The sequence below is a fragment of the Macrobrachium nipponense genome, chromosome 4 (assembly GCF_015104395.2).
Source record: "Macrobrachium nipponense isolate FS-2020 chromosome 4, ASM1510439v2, whole genome shotgun sequence".
Lineage (NCBI taxonomy): Eukaryota > Metazoa > Arthropoda > Malacostraca > Decapoda > Palaemonidae > Macrobrachium > Macrobrachium nipponense.
In genome coordinates, this window is record NC_061100.1 from 125,806,787 (window position 1) to 125,830,552 (window position 23,766).

The 23,766-nt window shown below is 35.4% G+C and overlaps 1 protein-coding gene across 9 annotated transcripts in view; it reads left to right on the forward strand.

The window, feature by feature from the left end:
* The window catches only part of LOC135211135 (uncharacterized), a 190,385-nt gene that overhangs the window by 150,942 nt on the left and 15,677 nt on the right, over window positions 1-23,766 (forward strand). For all 9 annotated transcript variants that reach the window (XM_064244284.1, XM_064244285.1, XM_064244282.1 and 6 more), the window contains 2 exons: window positions 19,635-19,765; window positions 20,115-20,334. In XM_064244284.1, the coding sequence (XP_064100354.1) occupies window positions 19,640-19,765; window positions 20,115-20,334 (346 nt within the window). In that variant the 5' untranslated portion in view covers window positions 19,635-19,639. The remainder of the gene's footprint in view (window positions 1-19,634; window positions 19,766-20,114; window positions 20,335-23,766) is intronic.

Consider the following 23,766-nt stretch of genomic DNA (forward strand, 5'->3'; position numbering starts at 1 on the left):
CCATTTCTCGAAAAAATTCATTTTGCCCTTTTAGCGAATTCTAGTATATATATACGTATATATATATATATATATATATATATATATATATACATATATATATATATATACACACATATATACATATATATATAGTATACATACATACTTACATACACACACACACACACACAGGTGAAACAGGGACTTGGAACAAATACTTTCCTAGTATATCCTACAAGTTCCTGTTTCGCTAATATTTCTATCGTGGACATTCTCAAGCACGTGTTCCTTCGTGCTACATGTATGCATACACACACACACACACACACACACACATATATATATATATATATATATATATATATATATATATATATATATATATATATATATGGTTTTTATAAATATATATCTATCGGCATCTTGAAAATATTTCTGCAAGGATAAAAATCTATACTTACGTCTATGAAAGAATATGTTACTGTGAAGAGAGCACAGAAAACGAAATCCTCCTGCTGAGAATTTCTTCCAACATTGAAATTCTCTTCATGCGAAATCTATTTCTTGGTAAATGTTGTGACGTTACTCATTACAATACACGCGATATCCCCGTTGTGTACGTGACGGCAACATTATTGACATTTATTACCCAAGGTGAAGAAATTTCTAAGCTTTGTGTATCATATATATATGTGTGTGTGTGTGTGGGTGTGTGTTTATTATATATATATATATATATATATATATATATATATATATATATATATATATATGTTTATGTTTGATATTCCGAGGCACTGCCGTAAATTTCATATCTTTTTTATGTTCATTACAAGTTTCGTTCTGGATTTTTTCAAAGCGTTCCTTGATAACTAATGCTCCTGCTTCTTCAAACTGAACGCAGACGAAGGGGGAATAATATTATAATAACAGGTGAATCCAGAGCTGAATACAAGGCACAAAGATTTAGTTTCGATGAAGTTTTGATGCTAAATGAACCGTGTGTCTAGGATGAAAAAAACCTTGGAAACTACATCGTCATGCCTTGAAACACCAGAAACAGGATGGATACAGAGAAGAATCGATCGCACAGAGAATCAGTTGGAACAGATGGCAAATGTCAATGGTTGCTTCATATAACCAGACAGTAAATCAGCGAATATGAGAATCATTATTGGGATAGGAAAGTAGATATGATTACAGGCTAAACGAAGCAGGAACGTTGCAGAAATAATCAAATTACCGTTTTAATGAATATCACCCATGGTTTATGAATATCAAAAAAAAACATTAAAATTATGAGTAAACTTTCGTTGAAAATTATTATCATGATGAGCAGAGCCTTAAGATGAATAGAAAAATAAAAAAAGATTATTAGTAACAAATATTTTGGTAAATTTGCCTTAAATCATAAGCTGATGTGTTAGGCATTATCCAGAGAGAGAGGGTGCGATGTTTTTGTCATCACAGGCTATAAAAAGAGGGAAGCGACACGACGTCAAAGGATTAAAACTGTCATGTTTGTCGTTGTTTGCACAGGGTAAACACCAAATTCATTCATGCATGTTAAGAAAATATAAAAGGAACCTGAAGGAATTTGCAGTCGGAAACGGAGGTGACCCAAAGAAAAGCGAAATGTTCTTCAGGTGATACAGATTTCGCAGAATTTGCTGTGCTTGGTCAGCACTGAAGGTGAAAAAAAAAAAAAAAAAAAAAAAAAGCAAATAAAGTTTAGAATGTTAGGCTAGCCAAGCTAAGGAGTTGATTTCACCGGCACAAAAATAGCAGTCTGTAGATTTTAGTACCTTCACGTATAGTTTACAAAACGGGACGACAGGACTGAAAAAGCAACATGATTAAAGAGAACCTTTACTTGTCATGTTTTTCGAGGCGCATTATGAACTATTGATGCTTTTATCAGACCTTGAAAGTTTATTACATTGTCAGAAACGCATTGTCTGAGTATAAGTATAACTTTAGTATATTATTTCTTATATTAAGAAAAACAGAGGTAACCTTTTGCCACAAAATATGAGGCCCAGCGTTGAGTTTCTGGGCTTCAACTCTGATTACGAGTGAATAAGATTCCTGGAGTCTTTCAGGGTATGAAATGTTGGGTGGGCCGAGAGGCAAAAACGAGGAGACTGTATTAATTAAGAAAGAATCTGTACATGTTGAGGACCGGAAGAGAATCGAGAATTGATTGTTATAGAGTAATTCGCTTTAACAGCAAATGATTGCAAATTGAGACTTCGGTAAGTCGAAGATAAAATGATAGTTCAAAATGGGACGATACGATAGATAGATGCCAAGGAACTCCCAGCAGGCTTTTATTGATAGCGATGATAGTAACTGCATATCCTGCAAACAAAAGATTACGATTTATATGAAAACCGCAAGACAGTATCTTCTAGAGCGAAAAGGAAGTCACCCCAATGAGCCTCTCATTTCAAATCTGCATAACAGCTCCAAGCTGCTTATTTACAGTCGAACCTCGAGAAAATGTACGGTAAAGCATTAGATGTCAACCCTCTGAATGAACGATTGAGGTAGGTCAACGAAGCAAAGTTTATACAGGTTGTTTAAAAACTTGTGTTAGTAACGCAAGCTGAAAAAAATTATGCTTATGTATAAGTATATATATAAATATATATAATTTTTATAGTATATGTGTGTTTATGTATGAATATATATAAATATATATTATTTATATGTATGCATACATATAATTATCATATTATATGATATAATATTTATATATAGTATTAATAATATAGATAATGTATATTTTTGATTGTGTGTGTGTGTGGGGTGTGATCATATATATATATATATATAATATAAATATATTATATATTATATCATATATTTTTGTTTGTGTGTGTGATATAATATATATAGATATTATATATAGATAAAGAGATATAGATAAATGATGTATAGATGAGATATAGACATTATATATATATAGTAGATATATTATATATATATAATATAATTTATTTATAGATAATATATATATATATATATATAATAATATTATATATATAACCTTCGTTATTTGTTTTTGCCTTAGTAACGAAATGTCTAGATTCCCAGAATCACTAGTGACTTTTTAGAAAGTGTGCAATTGCAGCTTTTAATATCTTCACTACGTAGTAACATATATAGTTTTATCTTGTCTTTTACTTCATTAGTTTAGTTATAAACCATAATCGTACATTTCTTGTTAAATTAATAGTATTTTTATTTTATTCGAGAGTTTCGGTTTTTTCTATTTCTCCGAGTTGTGTGAGATTTCTTAGCTTTTTTTAGGAAAGTTTCCTTATGAAGCTTTGAATATGATCCTCCTTTTAATATGAAGATTTTCCATACTTTGTTGCGTATATATATTTTTAAGGCCCATGTGAAGTATACGTATTCCATTTTCTAGAAGCATATTCCTTGACTTGGTTATCATATTTTTGTATATTGGTTAAATTATTTTTGTGGAAATTAGAATTAGAATGTAATGTAAATACACACACACACACACACGCGCGCACACACACACACATATATATATATATATATGTGTGTGTGTGTGTGTGTGTGTGTGTGTGTATGATACATATTATAGCCCTTGATAATTTGCCAAAGAGCACACGTTTTGTGATAAACATAGAATAGACCACCATTAGAAATATTCGATTAGAATTAATATTTCAAGTAATCTAAAAAAAATTGTAAAAGGGTCAAGTAGCCTTCCCTTGCTTATGAGTCACCATGCCAGTCTTATCGATGAGGTGCAAAAGAACAAAAAATTAACAGTGACTACGTTATGGCACTACTTTCCATCATTTTTCTTATGTCACAAGAGTCTAGTATTGATCTAGACTCTTTGTAACGAATACGTTCTCTTTATCCTACTTTTGGAGTATAGTTGGGCTAGTTCCACTTGTAAATGAGTTGGCATTCCCTCGTGATGTTTATTCGATATGACATTCATATTAGCGTTATTTGAGGAAGCGTTGATTCTGTCTTTTCTTTTCTTTTTTCCTTATGCGCACTGCATTGCATTTCTTTGCGTTTAGTTTCAAGGTTTGCTCATCATCTCATGCTCAGTGTGCAATGGATAAGGTGTTTATGATTGTTGTTCCTTATGTCCTTTCAGAGGAAAGCGCTCCTTCTTACACGCAGTGCACATCCTTCCAAAACGTAACAAGATTTACTCAGCATTTATGCCTCGAGATTACAGGGCCAAGACTAGCAACTGCATGTTTATTATGTTGTCTAAATTCCTGTTAACGGTAGATGCAGGTCGCGTGACCGTTATCTTTTTGAAAGGGAATCCAAAGAAAAGCGGCTTGATTTTCATAATGCCACGTTTTGTATCTAATAGTAGACACAGTTAGTGTTATATCAGTGTAGATATAATCCACATCATTTTTCGGATTTTTTTTTCTTTCTTTGTCATGTCTGTAACCCTGACCTAGTTTCTCCTCGTCCTTGAGACTTGGCATGACTGAAAGCGCTTGGGCAGCTAAACTTGCCCATATCACCAGTCATGACTTAACATTACTTTCCGAGTAAGAAGCATTTTTTTTTTTTTTTAAGCGTGATGTCGTGATACTGAAATGTAAAATGACTTGAGCTGAGAGAGGAGCCTTGACGTGGAACACATTGCCAAAAATACCAGCTGCAACTGGGCTTATGGCATTTCGGCACACAATCTGGAAGAGGGCTCTATATTTGTTTTTCAATGAGGAGTTGGACTCCTTTAGAGTTTTATACAAAGTCTGTTAACTTTTTTTTTTTTACTGGAATTTCGCTAAAATCTAAGCAGGTTGTTAATTAGTGAATGTACCTTGAAAGGTGTACGACATAAAACTATAACAATGCATTGCAACAAGCATGCAAATATTGCATATTCACGCACATATTCAGTAAATTTATTAGTATACTTGTGCGCGTTTGTTCGTAAAGAGATGATTAAAGTATCTGTATGCAGAAAGTGAAAGTCTACGAAGCATGCAATGCTCTCAGTATACCGGCTAATAGGGTCGTGTCAGCCATGCCTTTGTTGAAATATGCTTCGAAGGTTGGCCGTCCTTCACTTTTACTTTATTAAGTTGGAAGCTATTGCTGGCAAGCTTATTGTTTTTACGGGTCAAATCTATTACTGTGAATTATGCCAAAGAACTTTAAGGATATCTTCTCCTCAGTGGTTTCGATTTCGATTGAGGTTTTAATGGCTCATGTACACAAACACTCACACATGCATGCATAATATATATATATATATATATATATATATATATATATATATATATATATATATATATGTATATATATACATATATATATATATATATATATATATATATAATATACTATATATATATATAATATATTGGTCAGTCTGTCTACCCGGGACTGTGTCTGTTTGTGCACATATTTAACTATACGTCTTTTTCTCTTTAAGAGTATTCTGTCCAGATTCTTTCAAACTCGCGTTTTTTTTTTTCTTCTTTTCTTTTTTGAGAGGCGGAAGGGAGTAAGTTTCTAACCAGTTGCCTTCTGCGCTCACCACACTCGACTAACTACCGATAACAAATAGCCGATGACTTCAGAGAAAAAGAATAGAACAGTCACTGGCTCCTAGTTCCTTTAGCAGCTGAAACGAAAATAAAACTCCGTCTTTCTTACATTGTAGAGCCACCTGTTTTCATTGTTAATTCATTCCTAGCTGCGGTTTAATGTTTTAGTTGCTAACTTGCTTCGGACCCCGTTCGATTTCCTGTCAGTTTTGGTCATTCATTCTAGGAGAAATTGCTGCGAAATTAGTTTCCTTCGTTAGGTCGCTTCTAGATTTTATGAACAGTTTTAACCCATTTTTCCTTCTAATATTTTATATCAGCTCTGGATCCTGTATCAGCTCTGCTTTTATCCTGGTTCGTGTTACCTTGACGTTTATGTCGTAGTGGGTTTGTCCCTCCAGTATTAAATAGTTTTTCTTCTCATTATCATTATCTCTCATTTGAACTTTTTTTTTTTTTTTTTTTGCATTTTCAGTACCTTCGTTATTATTATTGGGACTACCTCTGAATCAAAGTCATTCCCTTTCATTCCCTATATCCTGGTAAAGATTATTAATAGTATATTTTGTTACATTTCTCTAAAGCTTTTGAGTTTAATCCATAACTTGAATCATTAACTCGACGCCTGGAAGAGAAATTTTGTTATCGTCTCGATAGCTGTTTTAAGCTATATTGTCCTTTGGACCTTTTTTATCAGTGATAACTATTAGGTCTAGTTCTTCTTATATATAAATGTTACTGTGTTCTTGATGTTTACTTATTTTTACTTAAGCTCTTCTCTTTTTAGTTTTCTGTAAAAGTAAACTATTGAGTTGAGTTGAGTTGCTTATACAATTTAGGCCAAAAGCCAAGCACTGGGACCTATGAGGTCATTCAGCGCTGAAATGGAAATTGTCAGTAAAAGGTTTGAAAGGTGCGACAGGACGAAAAGCTCACAGTTGCACTAAGAATCAAATATTATTAGGAGAGGGTGGAAAGTAAGATGAAGAAAAAGAATATGAAAGGAGTTACAGTAAAAGGAACGAAAGTGGTTGCAGCTAGGGGCCGAAGGCATGCTTCAAAGACTCTTAAGTAATGCCTACGGTGCACCGCATGAGGTAAACTATTGAGATGGCTGTTTGTCTGTCCGCCCTCAGATCTTAAAAACTGCCGAGGCTAGAGGGCTGCAAATTGGTATGTTGATCATGCACCCTCCAGTCATCAAACACACCAACTTGCAACCTTCTAACCTCAGTTGTTTTTATTTTATTTGGGGTTAAAGTAAGCCATGATCGCGCGTCTGGCACCGCTATTGGTGCCAACAACACAGGTCACCATCGGGCCGTGGCTAGAAGTGCCATGGGCCGAGGCTGGGAGTTTCACGCAGCATTATACGCTGTACAGAAAACTCAATTGCTTCGGCGCATTATTATCATCTTTTTACTCATGCTACTTATCCTTCTTTATTGACATTATTTCATTCCTCGTTATATTGAAGTTTTCTCTCGTTCCCTCTTTATTTGTATCATTTACTCCATCAACATTATTTCTTCGCTTTTTATTAACCTGCCTGCGTTTATAACCGCTTTCCATTACTCTGTTCATATGTGGCACCAGGAACGCAAGAACGCCGAGAAATCTGTTTATCGATCAAAATGCTCATTTTTCCCATCATCATTCCTTTCTTCGTTTTTTGGTTTCCTTTTTTGTTGTCCAGTGTTTGGAAGTCAGTCGTGACTGGGCAGTGAATATGTCAACATTCAGTGCCCATTTCTGGAACGCGGTTAACGACGGAGGATAATTGGTGACGGAATAAATATTCATGCAGGTTGCCTTTTTTTAACGTATATCTAACAGTGTACCGTTTTCGTAAAAAATGTAACTAAGAGGTGGTTGAGATAGTAAACGTAACATATATATATATATATATATATATATATATATATATATATATATATATATATATATATATATATATATACACATCGAGCTACGAATGTCCTTTAATATCTAATTACTCTACCTCGGAATTAATATATTTTTCATATATGCTTAACCGAAGGGGAATTTTATTAGGCTATAATAGAATTGTCGGCGTCCAGGCGTGAACCTAGGACACCATACAAATCCAGGAACGTCAGTGAAGCTCTTACCCACTCCACCACCGCAAGACGCTATAAATTAATGCCGTGTCTCACCCTCAAATACCTTTTGCGCTCAGGTATTCGCTGATTTGGAGCCAGCATTAACCCACCTCGACCTCGGTAGTGTTGTAAAAGCTTCTCTGACGTTCCTGGATTTGTATGGTGTCCTAGGTTCGCGCCTGGGCGCCGACAATTCTATTATTGCCTAATAAAATTCACCTTCGGTTAAGCATATATGAAAATATATTAATTCCGAGGTAGAGTGAATTAGATATTAAAGGACATTTGTAGCTCGATGTATGTATATGAATCACGGTAATGTGATATGACTTATATTAATGGCTACGTGCTGACATAAGCACTACAACACTACCGAGGTCGAGGTGGGTTAATGCTGGCTCTAAATCAGCGAATCTCTGAGCGCGAAAGGTATTTGAGGGTGAGAGACGGCATTAATTTATAGCCTCTTGCGGTGGTGGAGTGGGTAAAAGCTTCACTGACGTTCCTGGATTTGTACGGTGTCCTAGGTTCGCGCCTGGGTGCCGACAATTCTATTATCGCCTAATAAAATTCCCCTTCGGTTAAGCATATATGAAAATATATTAATTCCGAGGTAGAGTGAATTAGATATTAAAGGACATTTGTAGCTCGATTTATGTGTATGAATCACGGTAATGTGATATTACATATATATATAATATATATATATATATTATATATATATTGTATGTATTTATATATATGTATTTATGTAAATTGTATGCCCCATATACATTATATATATATATATATATATATATATATATATTATAATATATATAGATATATATGTGTGTGTGTGCGTGTGTGTGTGTGTTTATTCATTTATATATTTATTATTTCATTCATTTATAGTGTGCATATAATGTATAATATACGGTAATGTACCCTTACAGTCAAGACTGAAGGCATTACGGTTAAAATCGCGATGGCGGAAATGAATGGCAATAAAATATGTTTTACTGGAGAGGCAATACATCTTTGGTCTGCAAGGGAAAACATTAGAAAAGGAGTTCTTAATAGTGAATCATCCATCTTTCCTCAATTTGTCTGTTCGTTCTATTGCGCTATAGCTAGCGTGAAAAGCGATAAACTATCTGCTTGACTGCCAAACCGATTGATGGCAGCTTTGCACGGTGTGAAGTTAATAGATATATCTCACTGACTTCCTTTTAGCGATTATTTATTAGAATAAATATTACTGTTTCATGCTAACTGCATCCTGACGTTTTGACCTTTTGCTCTTATTGTTGTGAAACTGAGTGCATTGCGATCATTTATAGCTATTCAACTTAAAAACAATTACTAAATCAACATCCTCGCAAGGAAAATAACTTTACACAGTGTAATCAGAGTAAGTTTCCTTTCAATGCAGACTTGGTAAGCTACTTCGAAGTAGCATAATGTTACACAAAAACACATTTGCGTAGATATTTTGTTTGATATATATATATATATATATATATATATATATATATATATATATATATATATATAAAGACAGATGCCACAAAGTAAGTAAATGTGAAACAACGGAGTGGTTGCTAGGCCTTTCGACACACGGTCCTTTACGAGTCTGCTAGCAAAGGACGTATGTCGCAAGGACTGGCAAACACTACGTTGTTTCACTTTTCCTTCGTAGTATTTGCATTTACTGATTCATTCATCACGTTCCATATATATATATATGGAACCAGTGGTTATTCAGCAACGGGACCAACAGCTTTACGTGACTTCCGAACCTCGTCGAGAGTGATATTCTATCACCAGAAATACACATCTCTAGCAACTCAGTTACACACACACACACACACACACACACACACATATATATATATATATATATATATATATACATATATGTATGTATGTATATATGTATGTATGTATAACTGAGGGATTAGAGATGTGTATTTCTGGTGATAGAATTTCACTCTCGACGTGGTTCGGAAGTCACGTAAAGCTGTTGGTCCCGTTGCTGAATAACCACTGGTTCCATGCAACGTAAAAACACCATTCAAACAAATAAACAATATATACATAGATATAAACATAAAGTAATAGGAATGTTGCCGATACATATAGCTTCATGCACTCGCTGATAGAACTACAATTCATACGCAGCAATTTTGGCAGTGACTTTGTAACTTAGTGGGTGAACAAGTATGTAAGGTTTATGTGGATGAGAGGATAAAGGTTAAAAGGATATGAGTGAGATGACGAGTTGTTTCTTTTTTAAAGGAAAATGACTCAGACGACGATGAAAATTACACGGGCACAAAGTTACTAATCACTCGTAGAAAGGTGATTGGTAGTGTTTAGACCGAGAAAGTAAGACCGGTAGCATGTGGAGTATTTCAAAGTGTACATAATTCACCGTTGTATTTAGCTCCTCGTAAGATCCAGATGTTCTGCCAGTTGGAAAGATGACCCGATTCTCGACTTAGATGTCTTCTAGTTAACTGCATCTAGTTAGTCATTCAGTATACTCATTGTCAGTACATTCGGTGTTAATCATGAGGACACTTTCTTCAGTATGAGACGTCAGGATATATATATATATATATATATATATATATATATATATATATATATATATATATATATATACACACACACACACACACACATATATATATATATATATATATATATATATATATATATATATATACTATATACATACATACATACATATCCACACACTTTATATATAAACACTCTTTGGGGATTTGTTTTAAATAAGGTTACCAACCTGAAGTCCATGCCGCCCCCTCGCCCCCTCCTCCCCGCGCAGTCACTAAAATGACGACCCGTCAGTGTCCTGCTGTCATAATTATCAGTGCCTTGTTTGCTGCAAGCTATTTGGCTCACTGTGCACAAGAGGCAGGTCCTTACATTAAACGTCCTGAGCCCTCTTATATAAAGAGTAATAGTAGTATTGCCTCCATGTGTAATCCCCACCTTTTTTTTAATAACGATATTTTTGTTTGTTATTTCTACCATCTTCCTTCTTTGTCAGCAATAATATTCTTATAACCTATCTGGCTTTACTCTGATCAAGACAATGTCATTTCATGTATAGGGATTATTTTGAAAGTGAATTATATTCCTGAATTAGCTTGCTAGTATTTGGCACTTTATAAGATATATTCTATTTCTTTTTTGTAACTAATGTTTTGTTTTCTACCTCAAAGTAAATTGTCTTCTTCCCCAAATGGCAGTGTTAATAAATCTCTCCACTTTTATTCAAGTCCTCTTTAGAACGAGAGTACTCAGCTTCATCGATGCAACAATTCCATCATTTTTAGACTTACTTCGTACAACCGTTCCATATCTTGACTTCCCTTTATGTATTTTCATATCTCCACCAACGGCCGCTACATTTACCATTTTACCTGGAACCTGCCCCTCTGAGTGGGGCACTGTGAATCATTATGTCGGACCTCTCACCTGTCTCGTACATGTCGCGCGAAATATGCTCTTCTCTCTCTCTCTCTCTCTCTCTCTCTCTCTCTCTCTCTCACACACACACACACACACACACACACACACACAATTCTCCAATGTTATTTTCATATATAAATATATGTATATATATATATATATATATATATATATATATATATCACGTTTTTTAAGAGGGGTTGCTTAATTTACTTTTACTTGACTGTCGCATTAATTCACATTTCGTTCTTACTGCTTACGTAATTTTTTTACTCTGTCATTCGCGTATCTATTTTTTCTTTTTTATTATTTAGTGCTCTCACTCTCTCAGTGCATTGCTCATATCACTGCGCTGTAATTTTCTGGATAATATCAGGTTACTTTCTTCTAGTTCCTTAGTTATGAAAATGCATTTTTTTTTACTCGGCTGTTCTCTTTTGGCTGATTTGAAGCCACGCAAACTTTCAATGGTGCTAATTTTTTCATTAAATTAAGCAATTCCTTCAGATATTACTTTTGCATTTTTCCTCACGGAGTATCCTTTATTTTCTATTCTCTCCACTGTTATACTCTCCCTTTTCAGTTTTTTTTTCACGTGGCGCTTGTATGTTTCTAACATTGCTGTCAAGAAATATTAGGAAGGGGGAATTGACAATAAAAAGGGTTTTATCCAGTGAAAACAATAATTAACTTCATAAGAAATGTCTCATTACCACTACTACTACTACTGCAGTTGAATTATGGTCATTGAAGCTTTCACTTAAAGGTCTCCTATCATGAATGAATGAATTATCAAGAATAAAGAGACTTTTGTCGTGAGAACTTCAAGACTCCGTTTTTGTTATGAAGGTTCTCAACAAAATGTAGTATTTTTATATTATATTTTCATCGCGTCATCAGACCAAACTTTCATAAACAAAATGAAACATACATCCTTTAGTGTGACGTTCTACATCAATTTTTTTTCAAGAATCTCATTCAGTGTGAAGTACAGGACTGAGTTTTTATCAAGTTTTAATGTAAAGGCAAATTTTAAAATCGGCGTTTACATCGGCACTAAACTTCCTCGGATCGTGCCACTCTTTAGAACCATTATTTGTACGGTCGCTTTCTTGTACTGTTCATCATACGTCTATTTCTTCGTAATAAAATGGGTGGTTCCAGCAGGGGTTAGCCTTTTAATTCCAGGTAAGTCAACTGAGGAGGGAAGCTGCTAGACTTTTACTTTTCTCTACTAAGGTTGCCAACAATCACCGTAGGATATCTGTCAGATCCGAATTGCTGTGTCTAACTCACGTTAACAGAGAATCGCATTTAAAGGACCTTGCTTAAAGAGTTCCGGCTTGCTCCGGAATCGAATTTGATACCTTTCGTTGGTGAGGCGGCCCTCGTAATCAGTGTACCACGAGTAACTTCTACACATACACACACACACACACACACACACACCAAGATAATTTGTCATGTGCAAATAACACTTCTGAACTTTGCAACATTTGATTTTGCCATAGTAATGGTAAATAATCACTACAAACAACTTTTAACATGAACTGAACTTAAAAGCTGCTGAAGGTAAATTTATAGCATAAGAAACTGGCGAAATGAAACAATTCAAAAAAGACCTTTTGGGCTGACAAGGGAACCAAAAAGCAATAATCGATTTTTGATTCATAAATAATGATAACCTTGAGTTTACATTTCTTATAATTACAAATGACGCGGCAGATTACAATATATGAGTCACTATTAATTGCAGTTACTATACATATATGTATGTATGTATGTACATAAATTATATGTATTATATATATAATATATATTAATAATTATATATAATAATAATTATATTATGTTATTGTATATATAGTTCATTTTATATATAATATATATATATATATAATATATGATATATATAATATAATCATACTATAATTTATATATACGTTATGTATGTATCGATTTATATACATTTTATTCATATAAGAATATTATAAATATATATTATATTATATATATATATATATATAGCTTTGCACGTGCGATATAAAGCATTAATTTCTTCTCGCTGAAATTATAGCATGGATTAATCACTGATAATAACTGCAATTACCAGTGACTCATGTACTGTAATCTGTTGCGTCACTTGTAATTATATGAAATGTAAATTCATGGTTATCATTGTCTCATCGTTCATTCACTAATTACCGTGTTAATTATGAATAAAAATCTATTATTTCTTTATGATATCCCTTGTCAGCCCAAAAGGTCTTTCTTGGCATTTTCTTATGCTAGAAATTTGCCTTTAGTACCTTTTAATTTCAGTTCGCGTTAATTCTTGGTTGATATGATTATTTACAATTACTAAGGCAAATTTCAGTGTTGCGAAGTTAGGAAGTTTCATTTGCTCATCGCAAATTGTGTTGGTTTAGATTTTTACTTATGGTCAAGGACGCGGAATATGTTATTCCTTTACTTAATAAGTTTCCATGAATTTAAGTATACCCAAGGTATATAGAATAAGGGAGTATATACCTTGAGTATACCATTCTTCAATGCATCCCAGGAAGAAAGCGGTGACCTTTAACTTCACCGAAGGCTCTCATTTAAAAAATGAGATGTCGTTTGCTTCGACTATTTGGATCTTTTTTTTAATGTATGTATTGTTCGCTTTCCGTGAATGGGAACCAGAAGTCTCTCAATATTGCAAGTTCTAGATCTGTATAGACCAGTGTTTCTCAACAAGGGGAGAATTTCAGAGTTACAAGGGGAAATTGTGACCACGAATTGGCAGGCTCAAGCTGGCTCTAGAACCACACAAAACGCAGTGTGCATCGGTCCGCACTGCTGAGAGGTCACACCGGGTTTTCCTGCCACTAGCTTGTGTTTGTCTTAGTATTCTGTAATGCACCTTTTGAGGTAGACAATTCTGGGAAAGGGGTCCGGGTTAACATTCTGACATATGGCGAAAGGGTGCATGGGCCAAAAAGTAAAGTCTGAGAACCACTAGTATATACAATCTCACGAGCACGTCCAAGAAAAGTAGCGGGTTTTCGATTCGAAATCGGGTCGGAGAGAATGATGCTACTTTTCAAGGGTAGTGAGATATACGTGCCTCCCAAAACATCTGTTCTAATTCAATAATCTTTCAGAAAAGTAAAACAGGGTGTATGTGGTATATTATCTACCTTTGCAGATTTGTTTAATATTTCATCAGGGATTCTCGAAGGAGGGCTAGAAGATTTCTATTAACGTCCTATTTTGCATGTGGTTCTGTTTGCCCGGAGTTCTGATTACATTGATGTCCGGAAAATTGAGAATTATTGCTCTAGCACACACACAGAATTGGCCTGTTTCGTAATAATGTTCGCACATTGTAATACTTCTAATAGATGAGGTAAAATTCGAAGTTTCCTTCTCTTTGCTTGCCTGTCTGCCCTTAACTCATTCTGCAGTTTCGTCCCGTCTCAGTCTTTTCTCTCTCAGCTTCCCTACTACCGTAGGTGCTTCCTCCAGCCATATAAAGCCTTTTCTTGAGGTCTTTCCCGGCCACACGAGGCGAGAGCATTTCCTGACCATATCGACTCGCTGCTGGAAGTCAGCAAGGGGCCTTCCTTCCCTCGTTCTCTCGCCCCTGATACAGCCCCTGAATACACGCATGTCCCTCTTTCGCTTTCCCTAGTCACTGCCTCTGATGAGTATGTGCTCCGCGTCTACCTTTTACCGTTCACTTAACTAGTTATTAATGTTTACGTTATGTAATCACCTTTTACCCAGGTCTGTCATTAACTTGTTCTTAACCTGTCCGACATAACTTTGGGAAAAGTTTTAAGTGAATTACGCTGAAGTTCTTTGTTTTCCCCCTTCCACAGAGGAGGAGATAAAAGGGGAAGGAAAGGGGTTGTATTTTTACGTTTCTCAGTTGTCAGTGTATTTTACATTCGCTTGAAATTGAGAATAACAACATAACATAATATATATGAAACTCTGCTTGATTAGTGCGTCAATTTTGGAACTACAGTACTCTTTTGGGCTGAGACGTATTACTCTCTCTCTCTCTCTCTCTCTCATACACGCGCTCAAAGACGGTTTTTAAGGATGCGCTTGTCAGTGCAAAGTCTTAAACCTGAATGAAGAAACAAATTAAGAAACCATGAAATCCGTGGCGGGATTCGAACCCACAGGCGATGTGCTATTGCCAACTCGATCACGGAGAAAAAGGTCAATAGCCGTTCGGGCGAAATATAAGTGAATTGGACAGATAATGAGTAATTGTTGGCGGGAGTAGACTAGTGTCCTTCGGAGTCGAGTAGTCTAACACGACTTCACGCTGACTCATTATGTGGGTTCGAATCCCGCCACGGAGACAAGGTTTTTTATTTATTCCTTCATTTGGGTTCAAGATTTTGTACAGACAAGGAAATCCAATAAAGAATGAGGAAACTGAAAAGTTAACCTGAATTATTTATGCTAACGGTTATCCTTGCGTCCTTCGATACGCGCGGTGTGATCGATCACTTTGTAGTCAATAAACAGATTGTTCTTGAGGTATCGGTATTTGTGTTTAATTGTGTTGTATCTTTCACATTTCTTAGAAAACAGTTTTGTGCGTAAATTCTGGTCGAAGACGAACACACCAATTAGTCTTGTCTCTCAGATTTGATGTTGATAATTGTCCGTTTTCAGTACCGATTTCTTTGCTACTCACTCCCGATGTTTAGAGTTCGTGTCTAGAAGCTACAGTGATGGTTCTCAGGTCTTCTTTTAGTCACTATCGTTCAAAAACGCTGAGAGACAAAGTGAGCTTTGTGTATTCTGTTAAAGGTTTAATCATATTTTATTGTTGCCAGCAAATAGTTGCTAATCTTTATTTTCAAATGATTGCTGGACATACCTCCCTGTTTGAGACTTATCCCTGAAAGCCCCAGTCAAGATGTTTACAATCGATTTCCACATTCATGTGTTGCTCTTTGTATACGAATTTGAACATTTTTACAATAACATTAAATCAACCAATGCTGATAAGTCGTCAAGGAGCACTGTATAGACACATGAGCTTGACGGAACAAAATCAGCGAAGTATCAAAATACCATTAACGATAATGGCATCATCTGGAATCGAGGCATTATGAATTAGCATAATGGGAAAAAAATGACCTTGGAGAGCGCTGGCAATAATAGTTATTACCGCCTAAACAGCACTTACATTAAAGAAAACCCAACGAGGTCAGTTCTTATGCACGAAACGTGAGCATTATGCTGATCATTCAATTAGGGTAATGTGCAATGGAAGCAGAATACTTATTGTTATGTCAACACATAAACAAAGACAGCAGCCTTCTAAATGTAAAGAAAAAAAAATTGGCTTGCATTTGCGTCACGCAATGTAAGAGAGTAGTAGTCTCGCATCCATCACGCATGCGCACAAGGCTCCAGTCATCCAAGAATGAGAAGAACAGAAATGAAAATAGATGCAACGATACTTTGGGGACGCACCAATGACGCATTCTTCAGTAACGTTATTGTTCTTCATTAAAAGCGATCTTACAGAGTGCGTATGGTACGTGTGGGACAACGGTGAGCCTTGAATCGGTAAGTGGGTCATGTTGATTAGCTCGGCCTCCCCCGTCTGGTCGTCGTGAAGGAAGAATGGAAGAAAGGGGAAAAAAGTGATGCGTGTCATGGCAGTAAAGAAATCATGCCAGCAAGACCGTACTCCACTAAAACATGAGAGTTTGGTAAGGGGTGTTGTTACCCTTAGAAATTTTTGTATGGAACTGGGACTGACGAGGTCAACACACACACACAGACACATTCTCTCTCTCTCTCTTTCTCTTTACACACACAAACACGCACATGTATATTTATACATGTGTATGTATACTTATGTACATATATATGTGTATATATATATATATATATATATATATATATATATATATATATATATAATTATATATTATATATATAATATATATAAATATATATATATATATATACGTGTGTGTGTGTGTGTGTAATTTGTAAATATGATTATTGCTACGTTGTGCAGTGTTACTGTGTAGGATTCGAAAACTCAGCAGCAGGGTACTACAAAGAAACGTAAAGGACAGATTTTGTGATAACAGCCCTATTAACGTATTACGGTCAATTCGCTAGGTGAAGTGGACTCGCTATAACTTGCAATCTCTCGTGCAAGTTGACAATTTCTTAATGGGGTTTGAGAATGTGGCCAAGTTGACATTGCAGATCGACATGAGATCCCTGCCTTTTACTTCATTTACGAATTTTGGAGATATGCTGAAAATGTCGTCTATTGTTGATAACTAATGCCATATTTAAATCTAGAGACGCCTGCTATGTGAAAACTACAGTTGTTTATCTTGTAGGAATGGAACCATTCCTACGCAGAAGGAAAGAAAAGGTTTTCCCTTTTCGAAGGAAGGTGCAGATAGGAGGTTCAGGTAAATGTCATAGTTCATGACCATTGTCACATTCACAGAAGATCAACTTCCCTTGTGTGGTCAAGGCTAGAAAAGTTCCACATATGGAGGAAAGTAGTGCTGCTTAGAGGAGATACGTCTTAAAGCCTCAGCAACACATTCAGCTCCTGATAAAGATCTGTACTTGTTTTCTGATATATTCCCTCATAAATATGCAACTTCTCTCTTCGTACAGCTTCAGAACAGAAAGCAGTACAGAAATTTCCAGTCAGAAGAGAGACACAATTTTGTACTGAAGAGTTAGGTGAGTTGTTTAGACACCATCAAAGCACAAAATAAGTGATGTTTACTGAATGCCGTCATTAACATAGCATAAAAGTCACCAGTTAAAAAAAAAAAAGTTAAATCAGGGAAAGCTTAAAGATGCGCCATTGACATAGGAAAATGAGTTTACGGGAAAAAATATGAGGTTATTGTAAATTATGGAAAAAAAAAAAAAAAACAAGTCGGGTAATGAATAAGTCAAACCGAGGAAGCACGATGGGCATACAAAATATTTATGCCATAAAACATCAAATGACAAGAAAACTTCTGGGCTAGATGGGGCCGCTCGATCGCCTTTTCCACTGGCTTCTTTAAAAGGAAGAATGCGTCCTTCAAAAAAAAAAAAAAAATGCCATTTTTGGTAGAATAGTAGAAACCCCATCATATCTTTCCTGACTGGATTTTTAAAATGATAAGTTTGCGTGCAGAAAAAAACTAATAGCTTAGCGCGTAACAGATATATTAGGATTTCTCGCATACGGAGCACTAGAAGAGTGCTTTAAAATTGTCATTAGAAATTGAACACTATTATCACTATTATTATTATTATTATTATTATTATTATTATTATTATTATTATTATTATTATTATTATTATTATTATTATTTAAATGTAACCCTATTCATAGTGGAACACGCCAAAAATATTATAAATTCGTTGAGCAAACTTTCACAGAAATAGTTGGTGGAAGGGAAGCACAATAGATTCAGACAAAAGATAGGTAAACAAAGGAATCAAATAAGTATACGCATGAATAAAGAGAAGAGCAGCAGATCCAAAAATCAGTCAAAATAATATTAAGAAAAACAATAATGGTGTTTTGTAAGAGGCAGTGAAGTCTCTCTAACTCTTGAGAGTATGTGATATGTTCAAATGTAAAAAAACATTTCTCATGAGCTAAAAGCACTTCGCGATAAAGCTAAATGATAGGGTCAAGCCCATGCCCAGGTCTTCGGAGGGTATATTGGGGAACAGTTTCTATGGAGATTGGGTTTAACCCTCTACGTTTATCTCATCGAGTGGAAAATTGTAATGCGTTGAAGGACCTTATTCTCTGTCTTCTCTCTTTGAATTTTATTCCATGTCTTCTGCCACCAGAGAGGACACACTTCAGCACACTTTCATGTCAGTTGCTCTTCCTCTAGTGTTTTGAGGTGTGTTAGGTAGGTTTATTAATAGGTTACTGTAACATCATCCTTACTTTTTTTTTATTTCCATCTGTGAACTTCGTTTTCAAAACCATCTTCACTGTCCCTTGCCTCACATGATTTGCCGGCTTCACCAGATTGACTTATTTATTTCAGCGCTTTGTCATCTTTGCACGAAATCTGTTTATTCGTTTGCAATTGTATATGTAGTCATTGCTACTTTTATTATAATGGGTAAGTTTGCCTTCAAGTGCGATGTAACTTTGATTGCTTTTTATCCTAATACTTGCTGGAGATGTTAGGCTGAATCCTAGGCCAGAGCGTTCAATTGGGGCATCGTCTGTCTTGTGTGGCACAATAGCATTCCTAGATTAATGTTAGTTACACCTTTAAACCTTTTTTATTCTCAGTTTCCCTTTCAGCTTTGAATGACCTCAAAGGCCTTTGGCCTAAATTTTCTATTCCAGCCCAAAAATAGCTTACTCTTACATATAGTAAATTTCTCTCCTCATCATTAGTAATACGATTAACCTTTTTCTTTTCCGTTTCAGACGAGATGCCGAGTAGCGGATGGCTATCTGCCTTGACACGACACTTTACCAGGGCACCCTCACTTTCGCACCCCCATACCCACGACTGTGGGCATACCGGTGGAAACGGTATCCCCACTGTATCTTCTCAGGTGAAAGCTGCTTGCTTTCGTTTGGTCGTGGTTTAGTAGTAAATATACAAAGTATTCAATGGGAAAATCATTCATGTTAAACTTAACATAAGTTTGATTTAAAAAATAAGGTATTTAGACTGTCGAATGGTTTAAATGGATGATCGACAAAAGACAAAATCAACTAATAGAGCTATTATTATGGTATATACTATATGTAAAATAATCTTCACAGAAAGTAAAACCGAACATTTTAAAAAACGAAATTGATTAGCTTTTTCAGTTATATAGATAGATTCATAAGTAATTGCGTCCATGTATTTTCTCTTGCTTTGATCTTATATATAAGGTTTCGTCCACCATCTGACAGGCTGCACATAATGGCTCCCAGTCCCAAGTTCCTCCTAGTCGACCAACAACCCCCTGGAGGCTGGACACCCTCGATGACGAAATCCAGAGAGTCAATTCCCGGCCAGGAAGCAGCGTCTCCAACGATCATCGTCATTATAGTCAGCTGAAGAGGAACAGCAGTTACGCCAACACTTCCTCCCATAGATCAAAGTCAGCGCCGTCCTCCAGAAGGATGGAAGGTAAGTCAAGATCAAATCATATTCGTATTCAAAGTGAAAGCTCGAATTCAGCACTTGATGAGTCATGTGCATTGTCATAGTATATACTTATATACTGTACAACAAATAGCTTATGCTATAGACCTACATAATGTGAAACTAAAAGAAATTTTGTGTTGGTGGAAGTACCAACGAGATGTTTTACAGTTGCGTTAGTCTGATTAAAAAGTTGACTAGGATGTATAAGGTTTTCCTGACGAAGAAAATCTTCCGAAAAATTGGCTGAGGGAAATCATTGTTCTTTTATGTAACGGCAAATGCGACATGAGAGACTGAAGAATTGTAGGGGATAACATAATTGCGTATTACTTGGAATATGTCGAATTTTATTTTATGAGCAAGAACAGATGTTTGACAGGGGAAGAACAGTGTTGGTTAGACAGAACAGAGGATGTGTGGATCATAATGGACCTAGAAAAAGCTTTTGAAAGAACTGATAGAGGAAATGTAGTGGATACTGATAATTACGTTACCAAGGGTAGGTGTATAAGAGTGATAAAAATTTAAGGAAGTGAAATATGTTAGTGTTTGTATATAGGGGAATGACTGGGTTGTTGTGAAACTGACCCCGAGGCAAGAATGTATTTTTGTCTCTGTAGCTGTTTAACATCTATGCGGACAGTGTGATATTAGAAGTCAGAGAGACGACAGTAGGGGCAGGTACAAAGCTGTGGGAAGTGCCATGAATAGAGTTGGGGAATGGCTGATGTTTGCTGAGGCTACAGCACTAATTGGAGATAGTGAAGAGAAACTGCAGTGATTAATGAGATTTTGAAAATATTTACAGTTAGAGGAAGCTGAGAATAAATGTAATCAAAAGTAACGTTATGAGGGTAATGAACCAGGAATATTGTGTTATTAAAGTCTATCAGTGGTGGGAGGTTGGAAGTGGTAGGTATGCATATGTATTTTGGATTGAAAATTTCAGAAGATGGGGGTATGGGAAAAGGTTAGTAGCAGAGTAAGAAAAGCAAGTAAGAAGGAAACTGGATGTGTATGGAAGTTAAGGCCTCTCGTAATGCATTATATGAAAGGATTGTTGAACCAGCTCTTCTCTGTACAAATGATGTGAGGATATTGAATGGAGCTGTATAAATGAATTGGTTTCGTAATTTATGTGTCATGAGAACAGTAAGGATAAGAAATGTGACGTGAGAATGGATGGCGGAGATGGTACCACAAGTGAAAAGATGAAACATAGTACTTTGAGGTAATTTGATAATGGGGAAAGCATGAAAGGAGTGCATAGTTTGGAAGTGTTAGGAAAGAGGAGAGAACTTAGGAAGCCTAGGCTGTTGAGTGAATGAGGTATTAAAAGGAAAGGGTCTCGGTATACTGTAGGCAACAAAGAGAGTGCGAGATAGAACTGGACGGTACATTTGCAGGTAGTACGCGTGCTGTTCGTGAGCTTTTGTGTAAGTATATATATATATATATATATATATATATATATATATATATATATATATATGTGTGTGTGTGTGTGTGTGTGTGTGTGTGTGTGTGTGTAGTATATATATATATATATATATATATATATATATATATATATATGTGTGTGTGTGTGTGTGTGTGTGCTGTGTCTGTGTGTGTATGCATTGCATGCATGTATGTATGTATGTATTACATTATCACAGAAGCAAATAATTTCCTTTTTTAAAAATCCTAAAAAACAACTATGCTAAGAAACTGTTTACATAGATCCACGAAAAGAATATTAGTTAAAAGACAAAATCCAAAAGATCAAGTAAAGAAATATTTAATATAATGACGCAGTCTGATTTATGCCGCGCATCATAAGTGTTGATTCCTTCTGCCTGAATTATAAAGCAGTATTTGCATTTATATCCTTCCTTGCTGTCACGACAGAAAATGGAATTGATTGTCAGTTTCATTTAAACGTATGAAGTGAAATGTCTTGGATACAAGCTTGAGAAGAAGTTTATTTATTTCAACTTGTTATTTACTATTCTCTGCGAATTCTGTCAAGACCGTGGGATAGCAGAAATTGCTTGGTCAATTTTGAATAGGTTTTGCCTAATCAGTTGTCCAAGTTCGAAGAAGCCGTCCAAACAATGTCTCGATCTCTTACCTATTCACAAACAACACTACACTGTCAGTTATAAACTCGGATAGAGCGCCTCGGTGGCGTGGTTGGTATGGTGTTTGCGTCCCACCTCGGTGGTCGCGTGTTCGATTCTCGGCCATTCCATTGAGGAGTGAGAGATGTGTGTTTCTGGTGATAGAAGTTCACTCTCGACGTGGTTCGGAAGTCACGTAAAGCCGTTGGTCCCGTTGTGGAATAACTACTGGTTCCATGCAACGTAAAAACACCAAACAAACAATACACACGGATAGCAGTTCCAAATATTCTATAAGACCAAGTGAAATCTTTAATTCAATTTTATGGATATGGATAGTTTCAAGTTTATTATACACAATAACAGGCATTGCAACAAGTTTTGGCTTTATAGAGCTTGATTTTATGTACAGTATGAAATTCATCACCAATATTTTTGTTCACTCAAGCAAAATTTATGTTTTCCAATTTAAAGCTACCTATACGAGACTTCTCTAGATGAAAAGCATTTTCGAACATGTTTTCAAATGATGTTCATTTGGTGGCATTGACATTAACATGTATGAAATTGACACCCTGAGGTAATACATTCTTATTACCTATTAATAAATTTTATCTATGAAAAAAATATTGAATTTTTTCTTAAATTTTATATAATGTTCATACCGTCAGTGGCTGTAATATCCGTTTATGTTCTTTCACGTTAGTTAATAATCGCTGGAGGCAAGAAAAATTTGAAGAAATCTCTATTTCCTGATTATACCTAAGTTCCTTCTGTACTGTAGAAATAGGAGTGTTCGTAATATCGCTGGATAAAAAGGGGATAAGTGTTTTCTGGGACATGCGAGCAGAATACAGCAAAATATTTCTTTTCTTTTAAGAATTTGTTACTGAAAACTGACATTAGTCGCTTGCAAAATACTCCGAGATGCTCCTGTCTTGACAAGTCCTTTAAAGTCTTTGTAAAAATTGTTCCTATGCAACACTTTGGACTCAGGGCTCTTCATCAGAATAAAGTCAGGCGCATTTTTTGTTTAAATATAACATTATTCTTGCCTCAGTCCCAGTTATCTTGATAAGAGTTTCAGGATTGTTCTTATTCGTTAGACGCACTTGCATAATGGCTGATTTCTTCTGTATTGTAATAATAATGATGATAAGAAATGGAGGTATAATTTGGTCTGTATAAGATGTAATGTGTCTTTCTTATCTTAAGTTTACTATTCCATTTCATTGTTGTCTTATCTTAAGTTTTCTATTTCATTTCATTGATGTGCTCCGTACACAAGTTGTAATTGTTTTTCATCACACTG